General features: G+C 37.1%; 1 protein-coding gene and 1 long non-coding RNA gene across 3 annotated transcripts in view; one reads left to right on the forward strand and one right to left on the reverse strand.

Moving 5' to 3' along the window:
* Positions 1-24,695, forward strand: part of LOC308630434 — a 244,593-nt gene that overhangs the window by 199,451 nt on the left and 20,447 nt on the right. The gene's annotated exons all lie outside the window — the stretch shown is intronic.
* Positions 1-24,695, reverse strand: part of UVRAG (UV radiation resistance associated) — a 320,231-nt gene that overhangs the window by 21,992 nt on the left and 273,544 nt on the right. For both annotated transcript variants that reach the window (XR_014017941.1, XM_081260421.1), the window contains exon 14: positions 502-593. Coding sequence is in view for 1 of the 2 variants with exons in the window: in XM_081260421.1 (XP_081116547.1) it covers positions 502-593 (92 nt within the window). In the remaining variant the exon portion in view is untranslated. The remainder of the gene's footprint in view (positions 1-501; positions 594-24,695) is intronic.

The raw sequence follows: 24,695 nt of genomic DNA on the forward strand, positions 1-24,695 counted from the left end.
GAGAAAGGGTCTCACTGAGTTGCTGAGTCTGGCTTTGAACTCACGATCCTCTTGCCTCAGCCTCCGGAATCCCTGGGATTACAGGCGTGTGCCACCGTGCCTGGCACTCCTTACAACTTGACTTACTCCTCACCACTTTTCTCCCTTAAGTCTCATAGCCACTGACCCTGATGTTCACTTGACAGGCATGTTCTTAGCATGCTCTTCAGAAAAGTTCTAGGGGTCTGTGTCTCCTTTCCATGAACCACACTGGCTACCCTCCGGGCCTGCCTCAGCAATGCACTGTCCTCATACTATCCCTGGGGCCACCTCTCCTTACCCTCCTTAGCCAGACTGAACCTTAGATCTTGCCAGGAAGAATGGCTGCCTTTCTTTTTCTTCAAATACCTCAGTGCAGGAGAAAACCCAGAGGGCAGGTGTGGAGCAACGAGGAAGTCAGGAAAGTTTTTCAGGTTCATTTTGAATTTTATAGTTTCCAATGTCAGAGATAAAGATACTCACCACCTGACCATTAATCCGTGCTCCATGAAGTTTTTCAGGTTAGGAAGTGTTTGTCTCAAGTCTGGGGTCCCTAGTCCATGTTGGTATCTTAGCTGCGAAGGTAGAAGAAGAATTAAAAGACATTTTGGCAGATTCTAGGCAACGCTTCAGCAAGAAACACTCAAGTAACTTTTAGAATTCTGAAAGGGGAAATGTATGATCCTGATATCAACCACACTGTTGTTTACTGTTCCCTTGTGCCTTAAACTTGGAGAAGACTAAGTGGCCAGCTAGGAAATCAGGATATTTAAGACTGCTGTATCTAGCCTTCTCTTCTACTTCCGACCCGGGTAGAGTTTGCTAACACCAACTCCAAGAACACATACCATGAAGCCAGTATTTCATCGTAGATACTGGCAGTTTTCCTTTTGAGTAACTCTTCCTTCTATATAAACAAGGGTAGGGATCATCCTGTATTCATCTCTAATTCAAGTGGCTGGCACACTGCTGGTGCACGCTCAATGTTCATTAAACAAACAATCAGCAAGTCACTTTGACAGGGGCTGTGCTTTATATTTCTCTTGAGTCTCCACCCCTCCTTTTTGTGCAGAACCAGAGCACAGAGCTGGAGGGCTAGTCTGAGGAAACCACTGGCTTGTGGGCTAGATTTGCCCTTTGTTGGACTTATTTCTAACAGAGACAGTTTCTAAAATTAAGTATTCTTTGTACTACTAGATGTTTCCACAGCTTCCTTTCACTCTCCGAATACTATCATTTGGTTCCTTAATTAACCATACAGATGTGCATATTCACACGTTCATCTGCATCTCAGGTACACAGAAAGGGGACAACACACCCTTTCAAAAATGTTTTAGTCAAATGACATACATGAAGACAGTTCATAAACTTTAGAAACTGTATACTGATAAGACAAATGTGAAGAGAAATTGGTCTTAAGGTTTTATTTCTTCAGTACTTTATGGCTAAGTAAATTTTTCTTCTCTTAAAAAATAAAACCATTGTAACAATAAATCCCACTATTATGTACAATTATAATGATCCAATAAAAAATAATAAAAATAAAACGATTACCAACAAGAGTAACTTTTTGGGGGGGCAGCGGAGGTACTGAACCTGGGGGTGCTTAACTGCTGAGCCTCATCCCCAACCCTTTTTATGTTTCATTTTGAGACAGGGTCTGACTCAACTGCTTAGGGCCTCACCATATTGCTGAGGCTGGCTTTGAACTCACAATCCTCCTGCCTCAAACCTCCTGAATGGCTGGGATTATAGCATGGGCTACCATGCCCAGAGTAATTTTTCTACTGCTTGCATCTAGTATTCAGTTAATTCTTCTCTGGGTGTGTGTGACACTTAACAGGAAGAGTTCACTCTCACTGATACTAAGCTTTTTAAGGAAAACTCCAAAACATAATGGGGTCTCCAGAGTGGGCTGAATGAATACACACACAAAGCAAGGGGGAAGAAACATACAATGTTAAAATTAAAAGGTAGCTTGAGTATTACTGAAGCCAATCTTTTCCTTTTGCAGAAGGGGAAACTAAAGCCCGGAAAGGGGAAGCAAATTCTCTAGGGCCACAGGCTAGATAGCACAGATAACAATTAGCTAGGGCTCCTGTTCAAAATCCATGCTATTCCACCACCACCCCAAAGTCTGAGAAGAAAATTGCTAATGGTACTTGAGAAGACAGAGGGAAAATATTCTTTTTCTTTTTCAAACCTAGGCTTGGTGACCTAAATCACCTCCTGAGATTTGCTGACCTTGAATTATAAGATCTATCCCATGTTAAATGACATCATTTCTTACATTAATATAAAGGCATTTTTCCATACATTGATAAAAGCAAAATGGCTAATATTCCAATATGACATTCCTGAATTCATTGTTTCAATAAAAAAGTGAAATTGTTTACACATTGCATGAAAATTTCACCTGTGATTCATACTGAAAAATATTAAATATAAAAAAACCCCATACCGAAATAACACCAAGCTATGTGTCTCTGAGCCAGTACACAGTCAATTGCCTGCCTTAGGCTCCACAATAGAAGGTGGGTGTTGAATTCTTTTCAGAGACCACAGTGAAACTGTCTCTCCAAGTCTGATTTCAACCAAAAATGGAAAATGTAAGAACTTCAAGTCTCCACCCAGGTCTTAACTCTTTAATTACTGTAGAGCACTATCTTTTATCATAATCTATTAGGATTATATAGCTTAAAGAAACCTTGGAGATCATCTTTCCAAACTCTGTCCTTCTATAAAAGAAGAAACAAAGGCTTAAGGCACATGTCCCGACCAAAATCACAGAACTGATGAAGGCCAAAGCCAAGGCTACAACCTCTTAATTACAGCTCCAAATTCTTTCTACCATTTCATCTTTTTAGTTTCCCACATAGAGAACTAAAAGAAATTTACACATAATATAAATTTAATTTTTATTAATAAAGTACATGGATTGTTTAAGAAGTCTAAATATATGGTTTGTGTTTTCCTTTCATCTTTCTAGATAATATGTTCATGTTAATATTTTTATTCCACCCACTTTAGGTTTCATCTACTGTGTTTCTACCATAAAAGATGAGAATTTAAGCTTTTTTACACCACTCTTCTCTCACACATTTATCCTTTCTTCCATTCATTATCTGCTGATTTTTTATTTATGAGAATTTGATACTCTACCCTCCCACAATACTTCCCTTCCTCATCCTCTCAATATATTCAATATCTCATCTTTCATTAAATCCGTATTTAGTGTTCACTTCATCATACTTACTTACACAAATACTGCTCATGACTGAGCCATGTAATGTACTATTCCTTTCTTGTACTTTTTTATTTGTTTTTCTGGTAGTGATAACTGTCATTTTTTTCTCCACTTGTTGGATTTTTCTCCGTACCTATTGCTACATATTTCCCAAATACCCACAAAGCCTTAAAACTCTTCATTTGATTGAATATACCATATAATCTCTCAAGTCTACCTCTCCCCTTAGAAATTTATTTCCTGAAACCTGTGTGGATAACTTCACTTCTTAGAGGTTCATTTTGTTTATTTGTAAAATATGGATGGTTACTTGTCTTGCACATCTTAAATAAGATAAATAGTGTCCCAAGCAATATCTGGTACATATCAGTGCTTGCTATACAATATTTACTATTATACTCACTTTCATCATAGCATCTACAACTAGGCTAGGCTGGCTTAAAACTGATACTCAATAATAACTTATTATTTAACTAATTAGAATGGGACATCAGAAAAAGATGAAAAAATGAGTTATTTTGAATCAAAGAGAAAGACCTTGAGCATACTGCTCACTACTTTTAAATGTTAAGTTTTACTAAGCCTCTGAATGGAGAGTCGGCAGTAAATGCACACACGTCAATGTCTTCAAAATAATTACCTAGTGAATGGAAAGACTGACACATGCTGCGTGTGGTCAGAAGACCTGGGTGACAGACCCGGCTCTACTGTAAGGACATGTGCAAATTCCTTCCTTGCTTGGGTTAGTCAAATAATTTTCCAACTTTTAAAATTAAGTAATCTTTAACAAGTTACCCTGGTAAGGTATTATCAAAAATAGAAAGGAAAAGAAGGACCCAAGCCAAGGAGAAAAGGACAAGGTTAGGGAAAAAGGGAAAAGGGAAAAAGAACTATATTTATTACATTCCTACATGTGCTATTCCTTCATTCAATAAATATCGACTGATGTCCACTAGGCTAGGCTGTGTAATCTGCTCTTTGTATTTGGAACCACAGGCCTGGACTGAGTCGATTCTCACCATATAATACCTTGAGCTTGTTGCATAACCGGTTAGTGCCTTCTCTAAAAAACAGGGCCAACAATATTTGTTTCATAAAATTGTCGTAGAGCTTACTTAGACTTTTATAGAGAATGGAAGCTCCTGAAGACTGACTTTTAGAGGATACTGGTTAAAACTTTTGGGCCTAGAGTGCTAAGCTGAAACAGAACTAATACCAGGGCTTTAAACGGGAGAGTTTTAAAAGAGGAAAACAACTCCAGAGGCAGCTGTGAAGGACAGGTTAAAAGATGTTCTCTTTCCTCTAAGGGATCTTAACTTGGCTTCCATCAAAACCTGCCCTTAGCAACTACAATCAGTATCACACTTCTCTAAGCATGGGTCCTTCTGCTCTCTCTTCTGATGAGAAGGCAGATGCCAAGAAACCGAGGCAAATAAAACATTGCTTTGGGTCTAACTGCCTCAAATTAGCCTCTGAAATAAACACCTTTTGTAACAACTTCCTACTGCACTACCACCCGGAGTCTGAGTAGTTTTTAAGTGGAATTTTGGTTTCAATTAGCTTAGACTTCAGCTTTATTCTGATTGGCTTAGAACTGCATGGAAGCAATTAAACTTTTGTTCAATTCAATGGCTGGTAGGCAACTAAGGCGAAACCTACATACAGATAATAAATTACATGGGAAGTGGGGAGAAGCAATGTTCAGTGGTTTCGCAGGGAAGGTTAACAAATGGTATTGTCTACTTACTAGTAAAATAAAATCCCCACATTTACTAAAACAGCCAGGAGGATCTAGCTTTATAGTTACTGGAACAAGCAGAAAGAAAGAAAACTAGAGCTAAGAGCACATTTAGACCACAACATACAACTATAACCATGTCAATTCCATTAACTACCTTTTCTGTTTTCCTTTCCCACACTCTTTTCTGTATAAAAATAGAGTATTTTTCCCAGGCCACATGCTGGTCTCATCCCTAATCACTATAGATTTACTGTGAGTTGCACCAAATAAGGTAGATCAACTGTGATGTTAGAGCTATCATGATTTGGAATTAATTAGTTCACGCAGCATGATAAATGTGGCTACCTTGACTAGGAAAAACCATTGCAGCTCTGGAGATCATATTTAAACATAAAGCGTGACTGTACTTCTGAGAAATAAATGCTGTGTTCTTGTACTCAGCATACTCTTATTGAGCTGAGAAGTCTAATTTAATATCAAAGTGCTCAATTTTATTTTTATTTTTCAAAACACAAATTTTCCAGGCCAGGAAAGACTCTGGGGGTTCAGGAATCATTTTGTTATTTAAGTTTTGGCAGAGGAAAAATTCACTTTAGACAACACACACACACACACACACACACACACACACACACACACACACTCCCTTCCAAACTACATTCATCTACACAAGGCCACTTATTGCATGGTTTATTAGTTCCATATGGAGTCTGAGCTGAACTGCATGATATGTTTGATACAAACCGTCTGTTACCGTGAGGGAATGTGGATTAATATGATGCTTCAATGAAGGTTACTAAAAGATCAACACTTTCGTGATGGGATTACAATGAATTTGACTACAAAGAGAACTGGTCTACAGGAACTGAAAAATAAGAAATTAAGAATGCACATATGTATCAAAGACTTAACTTTAGAGTTCTGGCTTAGGTAGTCAAAAATCTCTGTAGGGCTGGTTATCAATATTTCAATTCATTTTTAAATACCAAGGTTTCGCTGACATGAGAAGAACTAGATTATGAGCTTTTAAAAAAGGGCACCACTATGTCAAAAATAAAATCTGCATTCCTAGAAGAAACTACAATTCTCTCAAAGATATGGAAAAGCTACTTAAAGAATATTAAATATGAGCCAGATGCAGTAGTGCACCCCTGTAATCCCAGTGGTTCAAGAGGCTGAGACAGAAGGATGGAAAGTTCGAGGTCAGCCTTAGCAACTTAGCGAGGCCCTATGCAACTTAGTGAGACCCTGTCTCAAAATAAAAAATAAATAAATAAATAAATAAAAAGGGCTGGGGATGTGTCTCAGTGGTTAAGTGTCCTTGGGTTCAAGTCCCAGTACCTCCCCCCTGCCAAAAAAAAAAGAAAGAAAGAAATGAATACTTAACATGAGTAATAATAAATGTTTCTTACAGCGAGTCACTGCTAAGGAAAAGCATAAAAACTTGATTATAAGCCTCTGGTTTTAAGAACAACTCAAATACTTTCCCAACTCATTTGTAAACACATGCCAGTCTTTTCCAATATAGATATATTATCAGGTAAACACTGAACAGAGAGATAAGGCCTACCATTCTGAGGTCTGAAGCTGAAAAGTCAAGCCTAAAAGTGCTATAGTCTAAGACAGCCTCCTCCCAGTCATTCTATCAATTGCTTTTGGAAGCATGGAATTAATATTAGAGTCCAGTGGTACTTTGAAAGCCTCAACCCACCTATGTCATTTACCCTGTAAATGGAGAGGTTACATAGTTTACCTAAGTTTGAACAGGTGGAGTCCAGGGACCAGAATCTAAGTTTGCTAAGTTCTAACCACAGGTTCTTTTTTAAAAATCACGTGTTGCTTTGTTGCATTTATGAGACAGCTTACATTTAAGTCAAACTTACTCTTATAAAATCAGTCATTTTAAAAACAATTTAATTAAGATGGTGCTTTGCATCAGAATCCATGTTGGCTGGAAATAACCAGGAGCACCATTAAAGTGATGCAAAATTGTTTGGAAAGTAGTTAGGCTGCTTTTTTTTTCAGTCTACCATATATCTGCCACTGAACTCAGAAATTCTATTCCTGGGTATAGGTGCAAGAGAAACAAAAATACAAGCCCAAACAAAAACCTGTGCCAAAATATTTATAGCATCTTACAAAATAAGATTCACAAAACAGGGACCAACTCAAATGTCATAATTATGAATGTTTGAGTTGCTCTGCATTGTTGTCAGCATGTGGTACCCTCATTTAAAATTTTTTTTAGCCATCCTAGTGACTGCATGGTAATATCTCATTGTGGTTTTAATTTGCATGTCTCTAATGACTAATTATTCTGAATATTTTTCTTTTTAAAAAAATAAATAAATTTATTTATTTATTAAATGTGGTGCTAAGGATCAAACCCAGTGCCTCACATGTGCTAGGCAAGCACTCTACCACTAAGCCACAACCCCAGTCCTATACTGAACATTTTTCATAGGCATAGTTACCATCTATATTTCTCTGGCCCTCCTATAGTTTCTGTGAGCTACCTAATGATGAATGTGAGTACCTTTGATGATTACCTAATACCTTTTTATTATCCTTAATATCTTCTAATTAGTAACCCTCTATCTAATACCATTAATGTTATTTAATACTATTTCTGTTTATTTCTAGCTAGACTGTTGCCTGCAATAACACAATCCTGTATGCAATGAAGAGTACAGAGAATTCCAATGTGTGAGGAAAAAAAGAAAGTGCGATCATAAATAACTACAGAGATTAAGTGCTGGCGAGGATGTGGGGAAAAGGGTACTCTTGTACACTGCTGGTGGGACTGCAAACGGGTGCGGCCAATTTGGAAAGCAGTATGGAGGTTCCTGGGAAAGCTGGGAATGGAACCACCATTTGACCCAGCTATTGCCCTACTCGGACTATTTCCTGAAGACCTTAAAAGAGCACACTACAGGGATACTGCCACATCGATGTTCATAGCAGCACAATTCACAATTGCTAGACTGTGGAATCAATCCAGATGCCCTTCAATAGATGAATGGATAAAAAAAATGTGGCATTTATATACCATGGAGTATTATGCAGCACTAAAAAATGACAAAATCACGGAATTTGCAGGGAAATGGATGGCACTAGAGCAGATTATGCTTAGTGAAGCTAGCCAATCCCTAAAAAACAAATACCAAATGTCTTCTTTGATATAATGAGAGCAACTAAGAGCAGAACAGTGAGGCTGAGCAGGAAGAAAAGATTAGCATTAAACAGAGACATGAGGCGGGAGGGAAAGGGAGAAAAAAAAAAAAGGGGAAATCACATGGAAATGGAGGAAGACCCTCATTGTTATACAAAATTATATATAAGAGTTTACGAGGGGAATGGGATAACAAACATGGTGGGAAATGAATTTCAATAGATGGGGTAGAGAGAGAAGATGGGAGGGAAGGGGAGGGGGGATATTAGAGGATAGTAAATGTAGCAGAATACAACAGTCATTAATATGGCAGTATGTAAAACTGTGATGTGTAGCCGATGTGATTCTGCAATCTGTATTTGGGGTAAAAATGGGAGTTCATAACCCAATTGATTCTAATCTATGAAATATGATTTGTCATGAGCTTTGTAATGTTGTGAACATCCAATAAAAAATAACTACAGAGATTATTTCATAAAAATTCAGATAAATCTGAGTATCAAAGTTTTATTAGAATACAAATGAATTAAATCTATTGCTAATAATCTGTTTACATAAGGAACACAGAGGTCCATTCTAGTACCTCCCAGGTAACATAGATTGGTCACAAATACCTGACATGATCATAAACAGAAATCACTCAATTCAACAATAATTCAATAATTGCCCAATAGTTTTCTGTGTGCAAAGAACCGTATATTCAGATAAAGACTGTAGTCTAATAATGGTGGTAGAGGTGAAGATAGAAATGGAAATACATGTATTATACCATTTTTAGTAGGGGAAACTTAGGAAATTTGGAAAATTTGAGACTTAGAGACAAAGTTAAATGGTAGAGTTTGAATTTGCATCTCAGGCTTGTCTGAACCCTAATACTTTAAACTCTAACCCATGCAATAATAATGACGATAATGGAGATATCAATAGCAGTTACGTGTTTTTCTCTATGATCTGTGCCAGACATGGAACTTGATGGATTACTTGTTTCATTTAATATCAAAATAATACTTTGAGGTAGGCAGCATAATTCCCACTCTATGCATGACTAAGTTTAAAAGGTTAAAAAAAGTGGTCTAGAATTTCCAAGTAGCAAAATAGAGGTTTGAATTCTACTCTGATAGTTTACATCACAGCACACAGTCTAAATATTGCTTATAAGCTGGTTAGAAAATATTATTTTTTAATTCCTCATTTAATTCTAATACTTATAAAACAGACCCTCAACTCTCTTTTATCAGAGAAACACATTCTTCTCTTGATTTCAGAAATTTGACAATAGTTATATCTCTAGTCACCTGTCATTAAGCTAAAAAATACATATTTAGTCTTTTAAAATTTTAGCTAGTAAACCAATCTCTGCAGTGTTTTAATCATTCTTCCTTCCTCTGAACTCCTTCCTGTTTCCCTTAAAGAATCTGGTAAACAGTGCTTTACATAGAAAACAATTTTCCAGAATGTTCTTTTCTCTCATTAATGACTTTTTCCTTAACATATTAATTTTACTATAATAGCTACTTCATGACTTTAAAATTGTTTTGTGGAATTTCTCTGACCTCACCTAAATTACAACAGAGTTTCTAAGTCCATGTATTCAGTTTACTATGTCTGGTTGATCATAAGTAAATGGAGCTTGAAAAAAACCCAAACCAGCAATGAACATTGACATTGCCCCTCCAACTAAATTGATGCTTTTTACAATTTGTTTTGGAATAAATTTAACCATTGTTTAATCTAACAATTCATTTAACAAGAAATTAATTTATTAGATATGAACTTGTATTAGTTACCTTCCCATCACTATAACAACATTTTTGAGAGAATTTACTTTTAAAGAAAAAAGGTTTATTTTGGTTCTGTGGCCAAGTGGCCCTACTTCTTTGAGCCTGTGGTAAGGCAACATATCATGGTCATTTGAGGCCATATCCTCAATGACCTAATGATGTCCTACAGGGCTCCACTTCCTAAAGGTTCTACTAAAGCACCACTCTGGTTTGGTGGCTTTAATACATGGACCTTTGGAGGCATCAACCACGGCAATACTGAACACCAACTACTTGCAAGGTGTGCAAGGTATGATGGAGTTATTACAAAATGACTCAACCAGGAACACCCCTCTGAAAGGTTCTTATTGTGTAGAGTGATAATTAAATGAAGTTCTAGGGAAAGTATAAGAGAGTCTAAAGGGTGTGGGAAAGGGCATAATTTTAAGATGCCCCATCATCTTTACCCTCTGGTGTTATTCCTTTGATAATTTATTCTTATAGCAAATGGAGATTTATGTGGGTGGACCTAACCTTATCACAACAAACCTTTCAAAAATAGTTTTCTCTTTCTGACAGCAAAAGAGAAAATCAGGGGGATCTGAAGTATGAGAAGGGCTGGATGGAACATTATTGGTCTGAAGATGGAAGAGCCATATGAGAAGAAATATGGATGGCCTCTAAGAGCAAAGAATGGCCCCTGGCTGAAACCCAGGAAGTAAATGGGAACCTCAGACCTGTAGCTGAAAAGAAATGGATTCTGCCAACAATTTAAATGAGTTTGGGAGTGGATTATTCCCAAGAGCCTCCAGATAAGAGCCAAGTGTGACCAACACCTTGATTTTGGCCTTGTGAGACCCTGAGCAGAGAAACCAGCTGAGCCTACCCAGATTTCTGACTTGAAAAAAAAAAGGTGAGATAAGCTGTTAAATCTGTGATAATTTGTTATAAAGCAAAAGACAACTAATGCAGGTAAGAAAGATTACTTCTATTTTTTTTACCTGAAGATATAAGAAGTAATTTCATGAGAGATGGCTGGAGGAGCTCTTTTGTGGACAGATAATATTTAGATGTAAGAAGACCTAGGGGAAAGCATTTCTGGAACTTCATTCAACACTTCCAATAAACATTTTTGTGTATTTACTATATGCAGACACAAAGGGCCTAGCTCTAAATAAGAGAACTAAAGTTTTTAGTAAGCAAATAGTATTTTTGAATGTTCAATACAAGCTGGAACATACTCTCTAATGGCCAATTTAAATGTCTGGGGAAAGGGTTACAAACACTGAATCATCCCCAACTTTATCTCCTTTTGGAAGTCTGAGTTCTTATTCCACATTGCTTATGGTTTCCTAAAATATTCTTGAAGATTTTCATCAGAGTAAGCCATAAGCCAAGATTATGGATGTTCAAATTTATGGAAGACTAAAAAACACAAGAATAACTGGTTTACACCATTTGACCCAGCTATTCCCCTTCTTGGTCTATTCCCTAAAGACCTAAAAAGAGCATGCTACAGGGACACTGCTACATCGATGTTCATAGCAGCACAATTCACAATAGCAAGACTGTGGAACCAACCTAGATGCCCTTCAATAGATGAATGGATAAAAAAAAATGTGGCATCTATACACAATGGAGTATTACTCTGCATTAAAAAATGACAAAATCATAGAATTTGGAGGGAAATGGATGGCATTAGAGCAGATTATGCTAAGTGAAGCTAGCCAATCCCTAAAAAACAAATGCCAAATGTCTTCTTTGATATAAAGAGAGTAACTAAGAACAGAGTAGGGACGAAGAGCATGAGAAGAAGATTAACATTAAATAGGGATAAGAGGTGGGAGGGAAAGCGACAGGGAAGGGAAATTGCATGGAAATGGAAGGAGACCCTCAGGGTTATACAAAATTACATACAAGAGGAAGTGAGGGGAAAGGGAAAAATAATACAAGGGGGAGAAATGAATTACAGTAGAGGGGGTAGAGAGAGGGGAGGGGAGGGGAGGGGAGGGGGGATAGTAGAGGATAGGAAAGGCAGCAGAATACAACAGACACTAGTATGGCAATATGTAAATCAATGGAAGTGTAATTGATGTGATTCTGCAATCTGTATACAGGGTAAAAATGGGAGTTCATAACCCACTTGAATCAAAGTGTGAAATATGATATATCAAGAACTATGTAATGTTTTGAACAACCAAAAAAAAAATTTAAAAAAAAATTCTTATCAATGAGTGTGTGTGCTGTGGGCAGGAGACAGGGCAAGGAACCCTTTTGTTTAACTTCACACAAAAAAAACAGGAATGAAATTTTTCTTGATAAAGTGCTTTCAAAATAAAGTTTACACAATGAATTAATCACCTAAACAGGCATGAACAATTTTGGATGACTGATTTGGGGGATATATAAAATCAGCACAAATTCGTTTTAGATATGTTAAAGTTTCCACCAAAAGAGTTGGTAGATGAGAGCTCAGTTTGCTATTTGAATATTACATTTTGGTACTATTAATCTTTGAACAAGTAATGATAAAAAAAAACTATCCCTCAGGTCAATTAGTGGTTCCAAGGACTATGCCAAGGTTATTAAACAATGTGACCTTCCTCATTCAAATTGCTACTTTCACATTAATTTCCTAGCTAACTGCCAAAACTCCTGACTTAAAAATTAATTAAAAGCCAATTCATAAGAAATGGCTTAGAAGAAACAAAAAATTGAAGTGGTCTTAGACTGGAGTTGTAAGTTTCCTAGTTACTAACTGTGTGACCCTGGGCAAGCTGTTCACCACCCCCAAACTTCTGGTCCTCACCTACACATGCATATAACAATACCTATTTCATATAGTTATTGTTTGGGTTAGTTAAAATACTGCTGTAAAACTCTCAACATAGTCTGGAGGTTCTAAGTATCTTACAAATGTTAGCTCTCTTCCCTTTCCCTCAATAGCCATTTCTAAAAACATTACTTTTTTTTTACACTAATCCATTAGTACTTTATATTTTTCTACATCATTCATTACTAGTTTATTTTTCTAACTACCTTAAGACTCTATATTACTATTTTTTGGGTCTCAATAGGCATGTCTAAAAAAGATAAGACCCATAAAAAAGAAAAGCATCCAGTGGGAACCAATAAGATATACAACATCTTGAAGATGAGAAATGCCAAAATTCTGTGAATCAGAGTAGATTGGAAAGCTGACAGAAAAACAAAAGTGGGAAGATACTGAGGGGTTACAGGTCGAGAGCAAGAGACTATAGGAGGTAAAGGGCAGACATGAAATCTGAACCATCAGCGTATATATTTTTAACTGATATAAAACTATGTTTCAAACAGAATCGAATGAACTATATAAACTAGCTTTGGTACCAGCACAAAGTCTATTCCTTTTTGTTCCACTTCAGTCTTGAATAGGTGCTAGAACACAAACAACTAGAAACATGCATTCATTCAGGTAATAATAGATACTTAACACCTTCTAGGTGCTAGGCCATGGGCTAGGTGACAAAGGTAAAGAAGAAAGGCAGTTCCTGCTTTTAAGTAATCACAATAAAATGGAAAAGATTTTAAAATCAGAAATAGTTATATTAAAAATAAAAAGTATCACATTAAAGGGAAATATAGGCACACAGAGAAGGGTCACCTAACCAAGTCTCAGGGTGACAGGGAAGCTTAGAAGGAATTGATAACCTGACTGGACTATATAGCACAGGAGGGGGAGTTTAGCAGGTGAGAGTCATATCCTAAAGAAAGGACACTCGTGTGCAAATGTCCAGAAGAAGAGAGAGCTTCATGTGAAATAGCAAGTCTAGATAGGGGGAGATGTGAGATTACTACTAGAGTAACGCAGGTACTAGAGGGGTGGCAGCCAAGAAACAAGATGTCAATCAAGACTCCAAACTGTGAGTTCTCCAAAGCAGTAACCAATACTTCAGGTTATGATGACTAGGTATGACAGAGGGCTGAATAGTTAACAGGCCTCAAAGAACGATGATGATCTTACACAAGGAGGGTAAAGAAATGGTCTGGAGATGTGGACAAACTTTCCATCCCTCCCTCTATCTAAGCACTTTCTTGCTCTGTTGAAATGTCAGAAAACAAGTCTCCAAGTGGAAGGGGGTACAGGTTTCAGTTAAAAGAAAAAAGAAGGAAAAAGTCCCCAGCTCTTAGGATGGTTTGCAAGGGCCCGGCTGACCCTGTTTGGAGATGTCTGGAGGCTCTACTCTGGATGAGGATGCCCCTGAGGCCCATGGAGTGGCACCCAAAGCTTCATTGGATGGCAGCTGTCTCACTGTACTCAACAGGACTGCAGAGAAGGCCCATGGCTAAGGGCCCAGCTGAAAATGGTAACTCCAGGAAGGGACAGCCTTAGGGAATGTGTTTGTGAAAGAGGTTCCTATGAACAAAGTTTGCTGCAAGGTTTACACGTAGATGATAACAAGGGCCACAGAGGGGCACAGCATTATAGGGATCAGAGCATAACCTTTGTAGGCAGTTTTTATTGTTTCACAAAACAGACTTCTTTCCTAGAGTACCCCTGATGATCATCTGGCTTTAGCATGCCATCTTTAATGACCTAGAGACTTAATTCATCCAGGTTTCCCAATCCATTGTTGGGCAGTTTTATTTATTAAAAATATTATTTCTCACATAAGCTAAAGTTTTCTCCTTTCTGGTATCTTTCTATTTGTATTAATTCAATACCTCAGCAAGGTTTAATTTTACTTCTCCTTGACAGCCTTTCAAATGTGAAGATGGCTATCTCCTTCCCTTGGACATATTCTTTACTTATGTTTTTAACTTATCTAGAATGGCTATATATTTAATACATTTCCAAGCTTATCAATAGCTTCCATTACAATCCTAACCTCTATCAGATTAAGCTGTTAAAAAACCTTATTAAATAAACTTCAACCGAGAAGGGGTCTTGATTCCCCAGTGAGTCTTTGTTTTGTCTGGGCCTTCCTGAGTGCTGCAGTGTGTAATCACACCAACTTTTCTTCTGAGGTGCCATGTCAAATCCTTCTCAGCCTGGTGCACACTGTGCTGCACCTCTTCCTGTGCTCTACTATCCAAATGCTAAATAACACTTGCCATTCCTAAAACCAGCCTAAGACACTTTGACACATGCTATTCCTTCAGTCTGGAAGGTTTTTCCCAGTATTTTCCATCCCTGGCTGCTATGGGCTAAGTGTTTATTTCTCTCAAATCCACATGTTGAAACCCTAATCCACAATGTGATGGTATTTGGTGATAGGGCCTTTGAGAAGTAGCTGTCATGAGTGTAGAGTCCTCGTGATGGGATTAGAGCTCTTATAAGAGGAGACAGGAGAGAATGTGTTTCCTTGTTCTCTGCCCTTGAGATACAATGAGGAACGGGCTATCTGCAAACCAGGAAGCAGTCTTTAGAGAATGGATCTGTTGGTGTAGCCTCCAGAAAACTGTGAGAAATAAATGTTGGCTGTTTAAGCAGCCCAAACTGACTAAGACATTGGCTTATCTATTAATTCTTACCCTTTCTTTAGATTTTAGTCCAAACCTTATACAATGAGAAGCTTTCCCTGAATAAACCAGTAAGAAGAATAATGCATACCATTTAGTGATCGGTTTCTATCCATCAAGCTCTTTGACATGTTGTAGTGTATTTTATTTACAGTTCATGAAACCATCAAGGTATTCTTTGCTTCACAGATGACAACAGTGAGGTCCAGATGGCTATACAATTCCTCAAGGTTACACAACTAATAAAATAGCCAAGATGATACTTAAACTCTGATTCTGATTTCAAGCCCACAAATAACAAATACTGCTGTTCCTACAACAATTTAGCTTCTTTCTTTATAGCATGTATATTACAGATAAACATTAAAGAGACTTCTTCAGCATGAAGAACCTCTCTCTCTCCTATCCCCCTTTCTTTCACTAAAATCACAGGCAGCCTAAATGTAATGACCATTTCAGAATGTAATAAATTCCTCATTGATTAGGGCTTTAGGAAAAAGTACCATGACTGTCTCTTAGCAATACTATAGAAAAGTTTTTACATAGGGTTGGGAGTTAGAGGAGATATCTCTGATTTCTAAATTCTATGACTCTTTGGATTTTAATTCTTGACCAGGACGAGATAAATATTTAGGAAAGGCTGTTTGTGACTTGGAACATCCACGCGTGTGTTTGAATCTCACTCTTCTATTGCTGAAAATACAATAAAATAAGGCTAAATTTGGTTAAAATCAAGAGAATACTTTAAAGATCACTGTTAAAGTTCTTTCTTATACCTTAAAAGAAAAAAAAACCCCACAGCTTCCTCCATCTAGTAACTTCTTGTGTGTGTGTGTGTGTGTGTGTGTGTGTGTGTGTGTGTGTGTGGTGCTGGGGATTGAACCCAGGGCTTTGTGCATGTGAGGCAAGCACTCTACTAAGTAGCTATATCCCCAGCCCCTCCATTTAGTAATGTCTATTGAGGACTTTGGGCTAAGAAAGCAGATTGAACATATATGCTGACCTTTGCCACCTGTTTAAACTTTAATAAAATGTTGGTGATATGATTTTCTTTACCATTTAAAAAATGTGCTTTCACTATCTTCACGCTTCCAATGAGAAAACAGTACAGTAGCCCCCCCCCCCCCACTGCCTTCAGTGCTGGGGATTGAACCCAAGGTCTCATACATGTCAGGCAAGCACTCTATCACTGAGCCACATCTCAAATCTGACAGCAGTATTTTAAACAGACATATAGTGTTTTTCCTAGGCTATTTTACCTAGTTGATTCTTTATCTTTGATTTTAGCCATTTGACTATTATGTGTTCAGTGTGTATGTATGTGTGTTGTATTTATCCTGATTGGGGCTTGCTGAGTTTCCTGAATCTATAAATTTCTTTTTTAGAAATCAAATTTGGAAAAACCATTATACCTTTAAAATATTTTTTCTGCACTATTCTTTCTCTCCTCTAATTACATGAATGATAGACCTTTTCATATTGTCCCACAGGTACCTAGGAATCTATGCAATTTTTTTCTTTTTTTTTCATTTCTCTCCTCTTCCAGTTGCACATAGATTGGACCCTTTAACACTTGTTTCACAAGCCCCTGGTCTCTAATTATTTATTTTTCTTTTTTCTTTTTTTTTTTTTTTTAAAGAGAGAGTGAGAGAGGGAGAGAGAGAAAGAGAGAGAGAGAATTTTAATATTTATTTTTTAGTTATCGGCAGACACAACATCTTTGTTTGTATGTGGTGCTGAGAATCGAACCCGGGCCGCACGCATGCCAGGCGAGCATGCTACCGCTTGAGCCACATCCCCAGCCCCTTATTTTTCAATCTTAATTTTTCTTCAATTGTTTTTGTTACTCTATGTTCGAGTTCACTGGCTTTTTGTCATTTGTATTTTGCTAATAAACCCATCTAGAGATTTTTATTTTAGATATTATATTTTTCAGTATCCATATTTTTGTTTGTTTCCTTCCTTTTATTTTTCTTTTATAGTTCTACTTCTCTGCTGAGATTTCCCGACAGTTGTGCCTCAGTTTTAAGGGGAACTCGTTCCAGGACCTCCTACAGCTACTGAAATCTGCAGATGTTCAAGTCCCTTACATGAAATGGCATAGCAGCTAGGTGTGGGGTAGAGGCCTGTAATCCCAGTGGCTTGTGAGGCTGAAGCAGGAGGATAATGAGTTCAAAGCCAGCCTCAGCAACTTAGCAAGGCCCTAAGCAAGTTAGTGAGACCCTGTCTCTAAATAAAATATATATTAAAAAAAAGGGCTGGGGATGTATTTCAGTGGTTAAGCACCCCTGGGTTCAATCCCTGGTTACCCATCCCCCCTCCCCCAAGAAGAAAAATAGCACAGTATTTGCATACAACCCACACGTATCTTTTTTTTTTTAATTGGTTGTTCAAAACCTTACAAAGTTCTTGACATATCATATTTCATACATTAGCCACACGTATCTTCCCATATAATTTAAACCATCTCTAGATTACTTATGATTCCTAATACAATGCAAATGCTATATAAGTAGCTGTTATACTGTTTAAGGAATGATGACAGGAAAAAAATCTGTATATACTTAGTACAAATGCATTACCCCCTCCCCCAAATATTTTCGATTTATGGTTGGTTGAATCCACAGATGTTGAACCCATGGATATGAAGGACCAGCTGTATTTACTTTCATTAAAGCATATTCTTTTATATCCTTGATCACAGTTATAATAGCTGTTTAAAAATTCTTTGTCAGCTAATTCCAACATCTGGGTCATCTTGGGGTTGATCTTCACTGATTTCTCTTGAGAATGGCTTACATTTTCCTGTTTCTTTCTATGTCAAACAATTTTGGGTTATATCCTAGACATTTCGAGGGCACTGAATTTTTATGTTTTAGTTGTTCAACAGACAATTATAGATAGATTCAAAAAACAAATCCTATCTGCCCTATGCTGATAGTATGGAAGGTTCTCAGCATCTAAATTGGGCATGAATGGCTCATGAGGCAGTCAGAAATTTGGGCAGAGTTACACAGAACTGGGGGCTCTAGTTCTCACCTTTATACATTTTCCCCCCTAATTTTCCAATAGCTATGGATCCCTGAATCCAGTCCTGTTTTTTCAACCCAGAAAGACCATAGTTCTGAAAAATTTAGCTACCCCTATATAGTACAAATTGGGGCTTGCCCTGGGACTAAAAGCTACACAAATGAGATACTAACCAAGCACCTCCTTCTAAGTTTTACTCTCCTTCAGTAATTAACTATTTTGGCACTCCAGTGCCTTCAGTTATTTGTCTTATAATCTATTGTTCTTAATCTGTTGAAGGTTTGGTCTGATGAGATACTCAGCAATTAGAAGCAGAACCTTCAAGGGTTTTTAAAATATATATGAAAGTATTTATTTTTATATATTAAAATATTTAAAAATAAACAAGTAAAACTAAGAGAAAATGGAAGAAGATATAATAGCAACAAAATTTTGAAAGTTAAAAAACAAGTGGACTATTGGTAACTAATTTAGCATATTTGAAAAACTTAAATTCTAAGCTAAAAATTGGAAAGGAGAGAGGCAATCAGAGTTATTCCTCGAGAATCCCCATAGGCTCAGGAATTGGTGGCTTAGGTACCATTCTTGAATTGGCAGTAAAACTGGGGTTAAGAATAGGAAGACTGGATGAAATTCTATAATACAATTATATCCCCAGGTCCCTTTCCCAATTTTCAGACATATAATGTCTTAATTATTAACCTCCATTCACTCTGGCTTAGGAAGTTACAGAAGAATGTGCTCCAACAAAACAAGAGAATAAACCGAGAACGAGGAAGATGTGAATCCATCTAAGAAACAGGCTTTTGATACAAAAAGAAATTATAGAAATCCCTAGGATTTTGGTAAAGACACGGAAAGCAATATGATAGATTAGAGTAGATCAAAGATTCCAGGAGAGATTTCTTCTAAAGATGAAACTGTCTGAATATAAGACATGTAATTGATAGTATGTATATCTGACATGTCTGAACATCTTGAAAAGAGATTTAAATAACTGCTCCCCACTCTTTAGGTGCTGGGGACCAAACTCAGGGCCTTGTGCATGCCAGGCAGACATTTTATCATTGAGCCACATCCCCAGTTCCTAATGGGTTGCTTTTTAATTTTATGTAATTTTTCTTTTTTAAGATTTAGATAGCTAATAGAGAGTTTGGGTAGAATGAGTTAAAAGCATGATGAAAACTAATAAAATAAAATCATAAGCCCCAGTGAGAATAAAAACCATTAGGTAGAAAAAAATACTATACTACACAGCCTATCTTCAAGTGGGATTACATTGATATAGTAATTTAAATAATAACCTATAATGGTAGAACGAGAGAACAGAAAGGGGATATAAATGAGTGAAAGAGAGCTTAACTTCACATCTCCCATGGAAAAAATCCATCCTAAAACAAGAACTTGCTGTATTATTTAAATATTTAATGATTTGGAGAAAAATACTAAGAGTATCTCCCAAATTGTTAAAAGTGACCATCTTTGTGAAACAAGGAAAAATGAGATTTTCATATTAAGCTTTAAGAAACTATATGACTCTTTAAACTAATAGCATGTATGATTTTATAAAACTAAAAGTGCTAAGGGACTGGGGTTATCTAAAGGTACCCCCACTTCCCCTCCATTTTGAATGTTTCCAATGGCAGCATCTCATGCATCCTTGTGAGTTGGCAACCATCTGTACTATACTGTAATTTTTCACTTATTTATTTATTATTATTTTTTTAGTTGTAGATGAATACAATACCTTTATTTTATTAATTTTTTATATGTTGTGCTGAGGATCGAACCCAGGATCCCACATGTACAAGGTTAGTGCTCTACCACTGAGCCACAACCCCAGCAACCCTTTTTTTTTTTTGATACCAGGGATTGAACTCATGGGTACTCAACCACTGAGCCACATCCCTAGCCCTATTTTGTATCTTATTTAGAGACAGGATCTCACCGATTTGCTTAGTGCCTCGCTCTGAACTCATGAGCCTCCTATCTTAGCCTCCTGAGCTGCTGGGATTATAGGCGTGCACCAATGTGCCTGGCAATACCTTTATTTTTATTTATTTATTTTTATGTAGTGCTGAGGATTGAACCCAGTGCCCCACATGTGCTAGGCAAGAGCTCTACCACTAAGCCTCAACCCCAACCCTATATTGTCATTTTTTTTAATATTTATTTTTTAGTTATAGTTGCACACAATATCTTTATTTTATTTTTATGTGGTGCTGAGGATCAAACCCAGGGCCTCACACATGCTAGGTGAGTGCTCTACATTGAGCCACAACCCCAGCCTCTATACTGTCATTTTTAATATAGTAGTTGAATTACACATTAGGACAGTAATTCAGTTAGATACAAAGCCACTACTGTAATTGAGATAGTTACATAAAATTATCGGTTAAAAAACTATTAGAAAACACTAATAATACTTTGAAAATGTTTGTCAGCTCTGACTAGAAGAATGGGAAAAAGGACTCAATAACATATAATGACTTATTAGCAAAGGCATATGTTGGGAAAAATGTTTACTTATTGTAGAATTTCTCCTTAATCTTGCCTTACTTCTAAAAGTCCTGCATTTTCTTCCTAGACACATGCAAAGCCAAGTACATTTTTAAGTGAAGAAAGTAATTTCATCTTATACAAATATGCATTTACTCTCTCCTTTTAAATAGCAGGCTATTTCTTTCATTATTGCATTCTGAGCCTATAATCCAAGCAAAAGTAGACTGATTCAGTCTATCTTACATTCACAAACCTTTCCTGAATCCATGTGATATGTGAGGCATTGTGTTAGAATAAGGGATACGTAAATCTCTGGTTCGTAAGAAACTTAACAGTTCATCAGGGGAGACATTCAGAACAACAGAAATGTTACAATATTGATGTATCTGATTGCTTGGTTTTTAAAACAAGTTCAGCAGGAAGAACAGAAGATGATTAGAAACTCTGTGCAGGAAGGTAAAGAAAGGCCTAGTAAGACACTGGAGAATGAGGGAGCTTACTGCATGGACAAAAGGGGCAGGCAATTTCAGGAAAAGGGAGTACAAAAGCAAAAGTAGATTGGCCTTTAAGTTCAACTTTCCTGGCATCAAAGGGCCAGTTGTGGGAATTTGGGCACAAGTGGTAGCAAGAGTTTAGGCTGAAAAGCTAGGAGGGAGACAGGTCATGTGAAGCCTTTGTCATGCTAAAAAACTTTTCAGTGAGGGAGGAAATGGGGGAGAGGAAAGACTGGAGGAAGGTAGCCTATGGAAGACTATTAAAAGGTATCATGCAAGGGCTTGACATGAACAGAATTGCAAGGTCCCCCCTCCCCGCCCCAGTCCCTCCTGCTTCTTCTTATTATAAAAGGGCTCACTTGAATGCCAAGTATTTGAGTGGGGAATCTACCTAGGAAGCACGAGTAACACAAATCAGCCAATGGAAAACGACAGGAGCTCTAGTGGTGTAACTAATGTCATTACTGGTCTATAAATTTTTACAAATGTCAAGTAATATCAGAGTTCAGAGGACAGCCCTAAACTGAACTAGGCCCCATTATAGTGGCTATGGGTTAAGTTACTATTTGGTTGTAAAATGGGAAAAGAAAAAGATTCGTTCTGTCTACCTTAAGCAATATTATCAGGATCAAATAAAATAATACGCACAAAAATACTTTGATAAAGAGTCCTGTTCCTTCATTTAAACTTTATGACTTAGGCAAGTTCTTTAATTTTCCTAAGCTTCAAGGTGCTCATTTGTAGAGTGAGGACACTCAGTAATTATGATTATTATCTGCAGCGTATCTTATAGAATCTATGGAATGTCAATTGGTTAGCTGTGTAGTCAATTATTCTCTGAGGAATAAGTATTCACAGAGTCTTGATCAGCCAAAATTTCTAAGAAAAATAAGGAAAATGGGGATAGGGACAAGATTAAAATCACTATCATACTGCTTGCATTAAGGCCAATTTTAGAACATGATAACTAATATCTTGTTATTTTTTTTTTTTTTTTTGGTGCTGAGGATTGAATCCAGGGGCACTCAACCACTAAGCCACATCCCCAGCTCTTTTTATTTTTTATTTTGAGACAGCGTTTTGCTAAGTTTTGAACTTGCAACCCTCCTGCCTCAGCCTCCAGAGTTGCCAAGATTACAGGTGTGCACCACTGTGCCCAGCTGTATCTTTTAAGTTTAAATATTTCTACAGTATCTCATGCAAGAACATATCTCACTTCTTCATTGGTGTTCCTATGTACCCACACACATTCACCAGTGTGTATGCACAAGTGTGTGTGTGCACATGTAGGAATATTAAGACTCACTAAGGAAAAATAAAGCTCTCACACTTGAAAATTAAGGAACTGCATAGGCAGCAAATCTCTGAGAGAAGCTGATGCCGTGGGTTATACAAGCCAATAATTTACGTTAGGGCTTCACAAAATGTTAGACACTAGGAAAGGAACCAAAATCAGTCAAATTACTTTAATAAAAAGGTTTGACTAGCTGTGCTGCCTCAGGTGGGATGCCATTTCTTGCTATAAACAGCAGTGGTTAGAATCTGGATGACTAGCTAAGCATTGCAATAATGAAAAAAAAAAAAAAAGCATGTTATAATAGCTGTTGCTAGATCCCCAACCTTGGGGATCAATGAAATAATGCCTGTCCATATATGCACAATCTTGTGGGCTTTTTTTTTTTTTTGTGTGTGTGTGTGTGGAGCGGAATAAGTTTAGATCATTTCTAAACTAGCATTTGTCTGCCTAGATTTTGCTAAGTCTGTTATGGTTACGGTAAAATATGATCTTTCATATTAAATCACTTATGACCTTGGTAAAATATTACTTTATATTAACTGGCTCTCAGGGCATTTTAATTTTATGAAACATGCACTTTAGTTTTTTAAAGTATGAAAGCAAAACTGGATATTCCTAGTACTATATCATGTTAACAAAAGCTATCAAAGATCTGGGAATACACACACAAAAATACACAAACTCTCCATCTAATTAGTTTTAAATACGAAAGGATACTTACAATTAAAACCAAAATACAGCCAATACTTTAAATGCTTAAACATATAGGAACAGGTCTGACTTCCTGGATTCATGTATCCCTGCCCAAGGTTATTCCATGGAGAAAGTAATCAAAGTGAAAGATTGTGGGAAAATCCAACACCCACATTAGGGTGGGAGTCAGCAGCTTTACAGATGTGTAATGGCGAGTATTTCTAGAAAAAAATCTAAAGAAAGATATGAGCTCATGGATTGAAGTTAGGGCATCCATCTTTAAAAAAATAGGTCTTACGTAGTTCTATTAACAATCCCAATTATAAATTATAAATGTGTAACTAGGAGGTAAGTCATCTTTGTCTCATTTAGTTAAGTCAGATTGTTTTCCTTGTAATTAGCTGTCTACCTGCTCACTGCGAAAATGGCAGTGAGCCCTCAGGAACATCGAGGGAAAGTTGACTGTGGTGCAGCACCCCAACCTGCTGTCCACGACTTCCTTGCCAGCCCTCCTTCCTTCCTTCTCTCTTCTACAGGGATCATATCTGCACTGTAGCCTGAAGACTCTTTCCACCTCCTTCCACTCCCTTCCCCAATGACTCATTTGGACATGTTACTCTGGCCTGGAACCCAAACTAATGCAGCTAGCTACTAAATGTGAATCTTCTTATTGAACTATAGGATTATTTGAGAGGAAGAGAATGCTAACACAGAATTAACTACAGTGATTCTAAAACATTGTGTTTCACTCACAGTAGGGAAGTCTAATACAATAAGCAAATTAAAAAGGCTCCTCCACTGCTTAACTTCCTGTCTATACTTGGGGTAACACACTGGGAGTGAGGACTCAAAGGTGGAAGGTAATGATATTGAATGTGAGATGAAAGTGTGGGTGCTAGCAGATTTACAAAATTGTCATTTCTTGGTATTAACTTCAAACTGCTAGTTCTGAAAAACCAATAAACAGCAAAAGTTGAAAGCAAAACAAAACGGTACCATATTGCCATGTAGCTGAAGGCAATAATTTATGGATTCCACAAACAATAAGTTACATTAGCAATTTTGCCAAATGGCTTAACAGGAAATTATAATGAATGGAATTAAAGAGATTATTTACTTAATGGATACTTTGGTTAAGGTGATGTGAAGGGGAACTCATCAGGAAAATCAGATTTTATACACATGTGGACTATTTTTCATAAGGAGAAAATTCTTTTGTATTCCTCCACCACAATCTAG

Source organism: Spermophilus citellus, assembly GCF_964194105.1.
Source record: "Spermophilus citellus genome assembly, chromosome: 2".
NCBI classification, from domain to species: Eukaryota; Metazoa; Chordata; class Mammalia; order Rodentia; family Sciuridae; genus Spermophilus; species Spermophilus citellus.